Source organism: Diadema setosum, chromosome 8, assembly GCF_964275005.1.
Source record: "Diadema setosum chromosome 8, eeDiaSeto1, whole genome shotgun sequence".
Taxonomy (NCBI): domain Eukaryota; kingdom Metazoa; phylum Echinodermata; class Echinoidea; order Diadematoida; family Diadematidae; genus Diadema; species Diadema setosum.
Window position 1 is genome coordinate 27,467,399 of NC_092692.1, and position 14,560 is coordinate 27,481,958.

At 37.5% G+C, this 14,560-nt stretch overlaps 1 protein-coding gene across 1 annotated transcript in view; it reads right to left on the reverse strand.

Moving 5' to 3' along the window:
- Positions 1 to 12,557: 12,557 nt before the first annotated feature.
- Positions 12,558 to 14,560, reverse strand: part of LOC140232174 (rab11 family-interacting protein 4-like) — a 73,180-nt gene continuing 71,177 nt past the window's right edge. The window contains exons 15-17 of the mRNA XM_072312314.1: positions 14,106 to 14,258; positions 13,312 to 13,458; positions 12,558 to 12,719 (exon numbers count right to left, since the gene is read on the reverse strand). Coding sequence (XP_072168415.1) covers positions 12,558 to 12,719; positions 13,312 to 13,458; positions 14,106 to 14,258 — 462 coding nt within the window. The remainder of the gene's footprint in view (positions 12,720 to 13,311; positions 13,459 to 14,105; positions 14,259 to 14,560) is intronic.

Genomic DNA, 14,560 nt, shown 5'->3' on the forward strand with positions numbered 1-14,560 from the left:
GTAACGTTCATTTCAACTTAGTAATATCTTGAAGAGGAAGATATGGGAAACTTCATGAATTGTCATTGCGGGAAATTCTAAAATTTGCTTCATGATTATGAGTTTGTTACTTTCAGTGATTGATGTGCTAAATACTGCTGATTACCTAATTCATAGAGATATAACAATTATAGTTTCCATCTCTACTTCCTAATTCGACTATGCTCCTGTTTCTTTCCTGTACTTGTTTTCCTCTTTTTTACTCGTCACTTTTTCTTTCTTTCTCTCTAGGGAGTATCCACCTATTTTCTTCTATTTATCTGATCGTCCTATTTGATATCGCCACTCCTGTCTCATATAATTTCCTAAAGTTATTCAATAACATGTATTACCAACAACGTTATCAGGAAGAAATTTCTTAGCGTTATTTCCTCATAATCATACTTTCATAATGTCTGCTATAGCCACCAGAACGTTTTGTTTACTTCCACCGTGTGCATTGGCGATAAAATATATTACACCTTAATATATCATTTCTGGTTCGGTTCTAGAGCAAGTGTAGTGTAGGTATATTGTTTCATTTATCAATGTAGAACAACTTGTTCACGAGAAGGCAAAAGTGAGACTGCGACCATATCATTATGATAGTCTTACTAAATTTCGATACGTTTAATGTACAGACAAGAGGGTACACTGTAATATTGATCATCTCAAATACTGTATCGTTATGTACAGTATATAGCGTAGAATGAAATGGCATCTTACAGAAACTCTGGTTGTTGTTTTTTATTTTCGTATTGAATAAAAAATACAATCTGACAGAAAAGAAAAATACATGTACAGAACGAAGAAACGGGGATTGCCCATTCAGCTTTATTTACAAATATGTGCGAGTGTTATTCCACGGCGTCTGATCATGTCATTGTCGATGGGATTAATAAAGATTTCGTATTCTAAGGAGCTGCTTATTACTTTGATGCAAATTCTCTTAATTTTCACGCTTATTATTTTCTTTTTACATCGGAATAACATAATTTGAATAATATCATGTCAAATTGTACCCCTCTTGTCAATGGTACATGTCAATATTTTCTGAATTTAGCCCCCCCCCCCCCAGCCCCCATGATCACTTGAATTTACCAGTACATGTTATACAGACGAAATTACAACAAAACATCATTAATGGCGCACGCTCTTATGAACTAACACCCCCTGCTACGTCCTGGGAACAGAAAAGAGCCATTCTGTTCGAGATAATGCGTCTTTTTTAGTCCTCGTTTCTTTTGATGGATCTAGGCACGCGACAGAGTGCCGCGGTGCTCCGAAAGATCACACCGCGGGAGAGAACAATAAATAGCAAAGCGATACTCTTTGGAATATTAAAGAGAAGACAGTCCATTGTGCGCTCGTCGGCGACGCCCTACGCCTACTAAGCCTTCCCCATCTCCTTGTCTACACAATTACTTTCTGCTCTCCCTTTCTGATTTATTTTAATGCTCTTTCTCTACCTCTCCTACCTCTTCTACCGTAAGTGAGGGGACTGTATGATACATAATTTCACTCGTTAGCAGCCCCTCGATTTGAACAGTCTTCTGATGAAACAAGATGCGTTTCTATTATCATGTATGATACTTTACATTACATGGAATATACTGTTATTTTGACGTTTGTAACAATGTATACAATCATGTATAATCTTTGGAATTATATAAAAATAGAAATGAATAAAATAATGAGCGAAAAGAAGAACGAAATCTCTCCTCATCCACCCTCTTCTCTTTATGACATTTACATCACAATTAGTTGGGACCGTGGAGAATTAGGACAATAGAACAAAAGTAACATCGTCGTCAAGAGAACGAAGGCCAGTAAAAAGATAAAAATGCAGGTTACTTAATTTTGACGAAGCAGCTGTGGCGTGGCTCCTCCCTACGCGCACGTGGCCACTGTATGTTTGTATTATGCGAAACTGATGTCATGACGCTATAGTGAAATAGGAGTAGTATCGGTACAAACCATGAAACTGTATACATTATAGGGCCTATATGCTTTGTTGTGTGTTTTGATCTCGATACATTAGTTTTCCCCATATTTTAATGCGACGTTCACAGACCAATGTAATAATTTTAATTCCAATATAGAATGTTGTGTAGACCATCATGAGCGTACCGATGGACCTAGGCGTCGTCGGTAAGATAAACGTTCGGAATAGTAATCATGGTGTTTTGAATAATTATATACGTTGCGTGCTTTAGTCTCTACAAGTTGTTTGATTTGCATAATGTTTCGTTTTCTCTATTTGTTAGTTAATTTCTTTATGTCAGCAGGTATATGCCCTATATAAATAGCTCCATTACATTGTCTGACAATGGTTGTTGCTTTTCCATCGTTAGTGTAATAGCGATAAATGTCCACATAAACATTGAAAACCAGCGATCTTGAGAATCTTATATTGTTTGTCTTTCTGTCTATCTCCCCTTCCTCTCTCCCTCTCTCCATCTCTTTCTGTGATATTAACGATGAAGAATAAGAAGTGCGAGAGAGAGCGAAGGAAAAAATGATGACTACGGGCTGGGATTGGGATGGGAACACTGTTTTAAAGAATTCAATAAATTTTGATGATATTGTCAAAATAGTATACTTGTTATAAATTGTGTTGAATTGATGATCTTATTGTATTGTATGAAAGAATGATACGTGAATAATTGCATAATCTGTTGAGGCTGAAGATGCGCTATCATGCATGATTCGAAATATTTTTACGTAATTTGCAAGGGAAGAAACAACAAGCATAGTCATGAAATAATGTGTGCATTTTCAAAACCAAACGCATGATGAAAGGGAAGTCCTTTCATATTAATTCTGTGGCGCGTTCAGTGGGTGAAAAACAAAACAAAAAGAAGAACATTGAAAGATGTAGATTTCCCCTTTTTAGAGTCCGGTGATACATCCTGAGTCTCCAACAACATACATCTTCCGCATCCGTTCTCGTCTAACGCTTCAGTTTTATTGAATGTTATTCGAACTATGCACGGACCATAAGAATATGCACGAACCACGCGCGGCCCTCGGATTGGCAGTATACGTTGTCTTATCCACTGAAGTTCCTTTTATCATCCTCGAAAAGCTTTAGAATGCCTTTCTGGTCTACCCTAGAAAATAGTATTAATAGAAGAAAACATGTGGAAAAGGACCCTTGGAACGCTCCAAGTTGAAGAGAGAGTGTGCTGATACAATCGCGAAAAAGAAAAATCGATGTGTCGGGTTTATAGTGACGGTCCCTTCTGGATGGAAAATTGCAGGATTTTGGGACTGAGAGTGAATGAATAAGCAAACAGTGAAAAAAGGAGGAAAATCACATCTCTCATAACCATATTGATCGGGACAAACCAAGCAAATCTTATGGGTCTTTAGATGGCAAATCATTTCGTGTATCATCATCATCATCATCTAAGATAATGTAATCGAGTCTTGTCTCTCCACAAAACGGCGCAGTCCATGATTTTTGAACGTTCAGGTAAAACATAAGAGGGCGCTCTTCAGGAAAGGTAGTTCGTGCATTATCCAAGGAGGTATGGACATGCATAAAAATAACGTCGCCTCCACTCGTCATATCGGCTTTGTGATGCCATGCCAAATAAGATGCCATTTCTTTTGCAGACCTTTCATCTTTTTCGTTTGTTTGTTTTCACTTCCCGACAGACAGAAAGACAAGTTATTAACATATGAGAATTGGGAATCATCTTCCTCAAAGTGCTGTTAATGATAGTATTTAATTCATCTGGGGCCCGTTTTATAAAACATGTCATCAGTGACAACTGCCACATTTCTATGACAAATTTGCTCTCAGCCAATCAGATGCAAGGATTTCAGTAGCTTGTCACATCTATGACAATTTGTCACTGATGACAAGTTTTATGAAATGGGTCCCAGGAATTGATTCCTGGGGGGCATTTCATGAAGCGTTTTGTCAGATATATATATATATATATATATGGGCCGTGACGCGAGACAAGGGCCCTTAGCGCCCAAACGGCAGAAAACGGTGCGGAAGTTTAACAAAGCAATACGCGCAAAAAAGATCAACTAGCTAACTACGCGGAAATGCATAGACGCATCAAAAAGTGACAGGATTTGGACAAAACATGCTGTTTTGAATGTCGTAATTGGAGCATTTAGGAGTTGAATTTCAGAAAAAGGTTTGCATATCCAAATACGTCAGAGTTTCTTCTACAATATGGAGGTGAAAACTCATTTTCGGTATAATAATGCCCTAAGGGCCCTTTTCTCGCATCACGGCCCATATATATATATATATACATACATATATATATATATATATATATATATATATATATATATGTTTATTTTATTTTTTTTTTGACACACTGTTATAAGCTACTAAAGTCCTTGCATCTGATTGGTTGAGAGCAAATTTGTCCAATAATTTTGTTGGACAAAATACCTAATGAAATTAGCACTTTATATACTGTGTGTACATCTTGGTAAGATCCATATTTCTGAAATGATATATTATGGTTGCTGTAAAAGTAAACATTTTTGCAGTGTTGAAATATTTGCACAATTCATGCAACCAGAAACCAGCACAAAAATAAAAGCACACAAACATTTTTGCTAGCCACATGTTTTGGTAGTTAATGTCTTGATTTGTAAAACTCATCTTAACTGGCCGAGCAAAAAAAAAAAAAAAAAAAAAAAAAAATACTCACGCAAAAAAAAAAAAATTCACTTCTACAGTATATATTACATGTTATGTAATATGTTATAATGTATCATGTAATATATATAAATTCATATGTAAAATAATAATACTATCAAACTCCCCAATATTCTGCATCATCATTTTCAAGTGCTAATTCTAATGAGAAATAGCAAGAGATGTGAATCTTTCATTTTTTGACCTGCATGTATTTCATAAATCAATCAAGATTGCAACGCAATCTCAATATCCATCCGATGATCATTATTTTCTGTTAACACATCCCTCATCCTGTGGATCCTAACATCACTGAGTATATGAAGAGTTTGTTCGCAAAAACCGATAATTCCATTTTTGAAGATTCTGAAGTACGGTCTCTGTCATTAAGTACAAAATAATACCTTTTAAATGATATATTGGTCACTACATTTAAAGGTACATTTTTGAAGTTATGGCCAAAAGAAGCAAAAATTTTCTTATTATTCTCTTTATTTTTCTTGACCTTTAATCGCAAATATCTCCATTTGGCAAATATGGACTTATCTGTTTTTGCAAACAAACTCTTCATATGCTCACATCCATCATCATCATCATCATCATCACCATCATCATTACAATCATCACCATTATCACCATCATCATCAGTGACATACTGGAGGAGGTACACTGTCCAGCTGATCCCACATCTTCAATATAATCATTATGATCATTTAATTAAGTTAATCCCAATAATAATCATCTACACCTTCATCATAATCATTATCATCATCATCATCATCATCATCATCATCATTATCACCATCATTCATCATCATTGTCATCGTCATCATTATCACCATCATTCATCATCATTGTCATCGTCATCATCATCATCATCATCATCCTCATTATCACTGATCAATCGTCACAGGCACCATCACCATCATTGTAACATTATTAGCATTTGTCAAAACACTGACATGGACAACTTTCATCACTCCAGCCACAAATGAAGACATGGAGACATAATGAAACAGTCAAGATCACAGAACAAGAGTAAGTTTGCAGAAATCATTTCTTCTTTTTTTCCCAATGATCTCTGGCATGAAATATTTCACAGTCCACAGGTTGCAGTCTGTCACAGAGTGCTATTAAAGGTTTTTTTTCACCATTTTATATTACAGAAAGGCACTAGGCTACATTCAAAATTAAAACTCTGATAAAAAAACAGATTACACACACTCTCTCTCTCCTGTCGGAACGAAATTCAAACAGAACAAGCAAAATTTGAGCACTCCTGTACAGTGAAAAGAAGAAAGCGAAATATTGTCTAGAATGCCCTTGGAGAGAAAGATGTGTTAATCTCCATCTAAAATAACCCTCCCTCCTTGGACACATAATGTTTGGAGGCTAAAAGGCACCAATTGCGAATGTTGAAGAAGCCACTGCACTCAAGTCTGGCAAGATGATATACAGTATACTAAAAAACGTAGTGGTGCAAAGATTTGAAAGTGTACAAATCAATTCTCTACAGATAACCCTCGACCTATTTTTTTACATCTTTCTCTAGAATAAAAAAAAAAAAAATTGCCGTGTAAGAATTCATTTTTTATGAAGTTCCCATCCCTGCGTTGAGGTGTGACTCCAGTATATTTCTTGATTGGTATATTTTCTTTGGTCCCAGCTTATTCACCATATGTGGGTTTGAGTGTATTGGTAGAATTGAACCGAGCACAAAAGGTCTTGGGGGGGGGGGGGGATCCAACAGGCTTGGAGTAAGACAATTTTTCTAAATAAACCATAAAGGGAAGGTATTGTTTTAGTTGAGGTGAAGATTCAGCTTTGAACTTTTTGTGAGATACTTAGGAACCACTTAATGAAATGTTATTGTTAAAGAGCATACAATTCTCAGAGGAATTCAAAGTTTATTTGATGAAAATCAGTTTTGAAACGGTTGAGATATCCAAAAACAAAGTAAAACAAAACGATCCTAATAAAAGGTGGGTCCCACCCGATTGCTTTATCTTGGATATTTCAGCCATTTAAAACCGATTTTCATTAAATAAACTTTGAATTCCCCTTAGAATTATATGCTCTTTCATGTTTTCATGAAAGGTTTCCCATTATCTCAACAAATTGTCATCTAAAAAAGTTGGAAACCTGAAGCCACATCTCACCTGAAACTATACCATCCCTATAACATCATTATCATTAAAACAAACAGACAGATATCTTATACTATGGCAACCTCTCCTCTGCAACAATGGAAGGCTCATATCAAGACAGGTGTCTATGCACCCCTGCAACATATTAAACACAGATTTCTCTCTTTTTTTTTTTCAAATCCACAGATACGAAGCAGACAGGTGTAAACACTACTGGTTTCCTATGGGTAACTGGCAGATGGTCCTGAATTGTCGATAATTATGGTTGTATACTGACGGTCCTTCTGACATACCTTTGTCATATTACACTCTTGCAGTACTGCCAATGGAAGCATTCACACAGTAACTCACCTCTACGTTCAAATTAATGGTGATCATTAACATAAAGTACCATGAGCGGAAATCAGTTATTTTGATCAAACTTGTATATGCAAATTAGAATAGTATGATGTCATCACCTTCTAACTCTCTCATATTGGTTTGTAAATATAATACGTTAATCACATTATACGATTATTTTGCAAAACACAACCCCCTACCCCATCAAAAGTCACTGCTGAGATACTACAACTTCAACATCATTTGATGCAATGAATAGAATTGATTTCCCGTGAATTTCCTTTAAAAAAAAAAAAAACACACAGGAAAAACTGAATGAAGATTTGTTTGCAAGTTAATGAAACTTGTATGGTGGTGGCAGCACCTCATCTGATTGGCATTTGTGATTGTGACCAACATAATGTTTGCTGAAAATGTGTAAAATTCAGGCATTAAACAATCAATTTCTTTACATAAAATTTGAATAACGTTTTACTGTTTTGCCTGTTCATTCATTTCTGCTCTATTTGTGAAAGTCAACTTAAATATGCCGTGGCATTTTTAATCCAAATATAGTCTCTATGAACACCTTTGCCCCCCCCCCCCCCTTTCACTGGAGATGTCACACTAACCAAACTGGCTTAAAATTACTCCTGAAGAACAATATTTAATAACCACTAGTTACCCCATTTCTGAGTCCCATAAAAGTGGAGACCACTGTACTCTGGTCACTGCCCTCCACAGAAAAGGCAAATGCTTGTAACAGCTCAAAGCAACTACAAAGTTACTTCACTATGCGTTCTTCACTGGCGATTCCTTCCCTTACTCATTTTTACAGACATAAGATTGCAAATTCTCTCCATGCTAAATACTATTGACAAGCTTTACTAAAACTGGCAATTTATACCATTTTTGCATATCATTTTGCAAATGTAGGAAATGAAACACCTCAAAGAAGACACAACAAGAAAGCAGAGAGGTAATGGGTCAAACTCACAAACAGAAAGACCTTAACATTCTGTTGACCTTGGGATCAGGAGGAAATCCCCTCTCGGATTGAACGTTTTGAAACAAGTACAGACGATGACATGGCAATGATAAAAATCTATGGTCCATGAGGGCTCTCCGGATGGGGGAATAAAATTGGCGCTAGTAGTACTTCATCAGACAACACTGGCAAGAAACAAATGACAACATTTAACATTCCTTTATCAAAACATGTGTCACCATATCACATATCTGACTATAAAGGTTGTGACACACATGGGTACTGATACCTACACACTTTTTTCATTAAAAGTATTAAAAATAAGTGTTCCTTTGCATATTCTTAAAAATTCTTTGATTCATCATTTTGTACTGGCCAGGAGATGGAACATTTCATTTTGTAACCCTCCTCCAACATTTTTGTTGGCCATAGTATTAAACAATAACTCCTCGCAAATCATCTACCATAAAAACGAGGAATGTTTACGTGCATTGTAATTTCGTGTATTTCGCTAGAGCCAACAAGATTCCCAAATTAAGATGCTCATGAAAGTTCTTGTCTCCACTATGTGCATTGAATGCCAATGGCAATTCGCATATATTTCATGCCGTGAAAAAAGCCGTCGGCTCCAATTCACAAAGATTTCATGACGTGAATATATCTTGCTTTAAAGTATTCATAAAACACACAATTGTACCCCGAGATACAAGTGTATGTGAGGTGAATTCTGATGGACCAATAAAGGCAATAAATATCAATGGTGACGGAAATGTTCAAATCTATTTCTAGAATCTTCAGTGGCAAACATTACAATAGTAAGGTAGGGATTCCTTCAAAATGATGACTCTTACAATGCAACAAATAGTATTTGAACAGGACTATCACATAATTATGCTCATAGCATTACAAATCATTGAATATTGACACACTATCAAAAAGGAATAGTTAAGATAAAAGGGGGCCATATTGCATGACAAGTAGCTATACTTTGTATGCTCAAGTAATTTCACATACATGTGTTTAATAGAGCTACAAGACATCTACATTGCACATTTGTGATTTAGATCCTACTGTCTCTAAATGTTTAAGTGAAACAGATACTTTTTAAATTCTACAAAGGAACTCTGCTCAATAAAACTGCCTTAAAAAACTAATGCCTCTCTATGCATATACTAATTCACTGATCTACAATATTAAACGGAGCTCTCTGCTGAATAACCTTTCCTTTAAAGAAAAAAAAAGAATAATACTGTTCTTGTTGTTTTGATATGAATATCTTTCAATCTGGAAAATTAATTTGGAGCATCCAACAGATAGAACAACTGGATCTGGCATTGGTAAATATGCATTTTTGCTGACAGATTAAAAAGCTGTTTTGAAACAGTAGATCTATGTAGCTTGCAATGACATGTACACAAATCTGCGGGGAACAGCCCAGACATAGAATTAAGAGTGTTATGTGCCAGGATTGTGTCTTTTTATCAAGTCATCACCGGCACATTAAATGGAAGATGCTCAACAGCAAACGAAACAAGTAAAAAAACAAATAACAATTTTTACAGCAGGTTTGCAGTATAGGTTTCCAAAAGAACTGGCTCTACACAACTCACACAAATTGCATGTGTTTCTCTGACTCGCATCTCTAAAACTGAAAACAACTGCTTTCCTTTGAGCTTCTTACTACTACAGTGTGACTAATGATACAATGACCCTATGCAGCGAAAGTCACCAGAAGCAAATATGTCTCCTCGTAAATGCAGCACGCTTTGAATTCGACCAGCATTTGGTCATGAACAAAGAGCTCCGGTGATAGTAAGTGAGAGGGAAAAAAAGACCCAAAATATTCTCTTCTAAAATAGATAATAAAAATCTCTCCTCTTTGTATGTTACATATATAATACAGAATGAATACAATAACGTCACATAAGTCAGCATGAGAAGTGTCTTCATGCTTTATCACAAAAAGGCCTTGTATGTTCTCTCGCAGATCCGAGAGGCCGTAGTTGAACTGCAAAAATTCAGATGTGGTGTTACATCTCGAGAACAAACTGACTCATAAGCTGCGGTCATGCCGCCAAAGCTTCGCAAAGTTTCAGTTCTCAAAGTTTTGCCAGTGTGACTGCAAACTTCCCCAAAACTTCTCGAGAAATCATTCATGAAACTCGCAAAAAACCCACTCAAACTAAAGAAATTTCCCGAACCCTCACAAATCTTCTCAAAGTGTGTGCAGTCTGAATGCACACAACTGAAAGTTTGTCACACGACCAGTTCACTGCCAGTCTTCAGTGGTGCCTCCGAAGCATGTGCTCATTTGGATGTGCATGTGTGCACTGTTTACGTAACAATCAATGGCTATCACTCTTTTTGTTGCGCATGCCCACCAGTGACCCAACCTTAAAAAATTAAAACTTCAAGAAGTTTGGCTGCCAGTGTGAAGGAACAGGCAAACTTCGTGAAGAGTTCTCGAAGTTCAACTTTGAGAAGTTTTGCCAGTGTGACCGCAGCTATATAGAGCACATTAAGAAATAGTGGAAATCATTCTACACTTCAAAGCATATGGCACGCACGATACTCACATGTCATATACGCATGATGACTCACATGCTCATAATTTCAGAATAGCTGCATCAGAATCTCAAAATCATAATTAATCTTCTTTTTTCTTTTCCCCTCTGATGGATATTTGCTTTTATCAAAATTTGGTGGCTTGGCTAAGAGACCCAAGGGGGAAGATACTAGGGGGCTGACAGAAAACCATGTAAAATGTAGGCAAGGCAGGTCAAAGGTAACAAAAAAAAAAAAAAAAAAAGCCATGTGGATCAATCCAAACAGGCAATGCTCATCATTGTATGGTATCGACAAATATCCAGTGGTGCGATACAAATACTGGACAAGAGGATGGGACAGAATAATTGAGAATAATGTAATGCAAACCCACAGGGCTCAGATAAACATTTAACAGAGTAGCAACGAAGAGAGGTATGCAATCTAATATATGCATATGGCACTGGATTGTGATGTAATAACTGAGAAGTCAGTTCAACCACATCAAATGATGTCGATGCAAATTGTTTTTCACACTTGCATGCACTGCAAATCACACAGCTGTAAGTCTGAAGTGAATACCTTATAAAATATATCATACCAAAAATGTAATTAAGCCTCCATAATTGAAAGTGACTTAATGACAGAATCAATGCATGTGTTTTTTATCATTTTCAATGACAGGGAGAGGCACAAGCGAAACATGTACATATATATATATATTTTTTTTTCAACATCATTGGGCAAATGTCACAAACTATTAGAGATTAGCAAATGAGGTACACAACTGTGTTGACACACACAAAAATAGTGGGGTCTTTATGCAGTATATTTTGTTTTGTGCTCACTTTGTCTCAACTTTGTTTGAAAATAGGCTATCGCTTAAAAATGAATAACAGAACAATTGCACTGCTGTCAAGGATGGTATATACTGTACGAATTTAAACCACTTTTTGATGAAGTATGGTTGGGGGCATTTAAGCAGTTTGTCCTGTACTATGAAGGCTAAACAAAAAAAGTCAGATCCTCACATCTTGGAGTACGGAATTAATTGCTATGACATGGCGACTCTGTGTTATGGCACGGATAACTCAAGGTCACTTGCACACAGCTGACATTCAAGTCGGTACAACGCTTGAAGAATGGCAAAGCCACTGCCATTCACAAATCACTTGTGACTGAGCAATGGGGTAAAATAAGAATTAGCCAAACCTTGTCAGCAAAACCATACACTGAATGTTGTAAGGCCATATCTGTGTACCATAACATTGGCGGAACCAAAACCAAATGACAAAAATAAAAGATAAAAATTACATTTATATGTGTCTTCTGCAATGAAAGAAGCAAAAATTTGTGAAAGATTGGTAAAACAGAGGCATCTTTCCCCTTGAAGTACAAGTGAAGCATGATGATCAGTCGATTTGCTCCCTGACAAACCAAAGGAGAAAATGTTCTCCAGCATAAAGTGTTGCAGTCACCTCCACGTACCAGAATGATCCTTTCTGTGTGTGCTTGTGTTTTATTTCCGTGAAGAACATTACATTGCAAGTGTAGCGGTGTCACTCTTTTCTGCTACATGGAGCAGGGGCTGATCCAGGAATTCTGTAAAAGGGGGGGGGGGTGCACATCCCCATGTTTTTCTTTCTATTTCTTTTGATTTAACAAAACTTGAAGGGGGAGGGTGCACCCCCGGTGCACCCCTGCCCGGATTTGTCATTGTAGAGTTCTCCCTTGGCACCTAACTTCATTTCACGCTGGAGCGTACAAACGATCTCCTTCTGCTGTATTCACTTTCTAGTTGTCCGTGTCAACTGAACACATTTCTGATTGTTTTTTTCCTTCATTCATCCTCATCTTGTCACCGTCACAAGTACGAGTTGAAGCTGGCGATGGAGGAGACGCTCTTGCTCCGCGGCTTGATCTCCAGGAGGCCCGGATGGTTCTCGATGATCTTCGTGAGGATGCGGCCGATGTACTCCCGCAGATCGCGGTTCATGTTCTCCTCTTCTCGGAGCGCCTCCATGATCTGGAGCGGAGAATGCAAACACAACATTTCGTGGAATTAGTATTTCATTACGATATGACATCAATGATCCATCATCTTTAACCACTAGTCATTCTTTCATGGAAATATGCTGTTACCATTTTTGGTAACTGAAATGGGATTTAAATGCAGAGAGAGGCCGCTGAAACCTGCTCATCCAATAATAGCAAGCCAGTGGAGTAGCACTGAGTCAAAAGGGGCCCGAGCTTTCAATCGTAGCAGAATCTTTGTCAGCAGCAAACTGACAACCATAAAGGTAGGCATACACTCATATGGACTACAAACATATAGCACTGTCTGGGAGGAGCTAGAGACAAAGAACAATGACAACAAAAAGGGCAGTTTGAGTGTTCAAAGCAGGGAGCGAAATCATACCTAGACATGATAAACCTAATAAGTTTTGAAGAAAACACTGTAAAAACTGTTAAAGGATGGCTGATCATGTTATAAAACAGTGGCCCTTTGACACAAGTGTCTGCATTTCACATTGAGCTGTCCTTTCAAAATTCAGCTTTCCTTTTTTTTTGGGGGGGGGGGGTGACTGCTATAATCAAGATTCCTTCTGATCTCTTACATCATCTTTGGAGGCCGTCTCTAGCTCTGCTGCAAAGGACTCGGACTTGGCTGCCCCCCGGTGGAGCAGACTCCGGCCAATCTGGATGCCGTTGTTGAGAATCTGGGCACTGTACTCATCGTTTGCCTCTTTCAGCTGTTTGTTCTCCTGAATGGGGTGGGGGTGGGGGTGGGGGAGGGAAACAGTCAAAAATTAATATACAAACTGAAATATTTTCTTCAATCATCTAATCTTGTAACAATGGCAATAAAAATGAGTTTGATACAAAGCTTTTGCCACTAGATGATGATTTTAATCTCTTTTATGCCACAAAGCCATGAGCTACCCTGTAGCAACTTCCAACCCTGAAATGACTGCAGTGTTCTCATAAAGTGCATGATGTCCAGTTTTTGTAAAGTAATAGGACAAAAGCAAACAAGAAGGGTTAGTGTTACAGGTCTCATTATATTTCAGCTACCATTTCTCAATTCATATAAAACTTTCCAAATTGTCAAACTCTTGTCACACCATTAGACCTTCACCAGCTATATTAAAACACACCCACACACACATACACACACACACACACACAAACAAACAAACAAACAAAAAACAAAAACAAACCAAAACAAAACAAAAAACCAACTCAAGCATTTGCCTCAGAATGGTTTACAACTGCATCATGTTCAACTCTTTCTGAAATAACAACACCGAAATGCAAGAATTTCGGCTTCAATTTCCACTGTGTGACCTGCGACCTCATGACCCCCAGTCCCAACACATCTCATCTCATCTCGTGCGACCTTTCACCCCACCTTCCTCAGCTGCTGGACCTCCAGCTGCAGCTCACTGTAGCGACTGGGGAGATCCTGGATGCTGGGGCTGCGCATCAGCGTGGCGTGTCTGGCGATCTCCGACTGACCCTCGCTCCTCAGCTGCTCCAGCTCCTTGGCCATCTCGTCAATGATCTGGTTTGGGTGACAACAAAAATAGGAAGAAAGAAGAGGAAAAGGTGAGCCATGGTTACATAACACTTGTTTACTGTTTGCTGCTGTGTCGATTGCTCCCATGAAATATTTGCACGCTATTAAGCCAAACAGAAATTCTACCCACAAACATAACCCTAACACTAATCCTAACTCACACATCAAACTAAATCTAAAATCCTATCACAAAAATGCTATTTTCTTGCCTTTCCTTTGATCATTTAGCTTCGAATTTTTGGCAGATGATAGAAGATACATTAGACTACAAACTGATGTCAAAAATA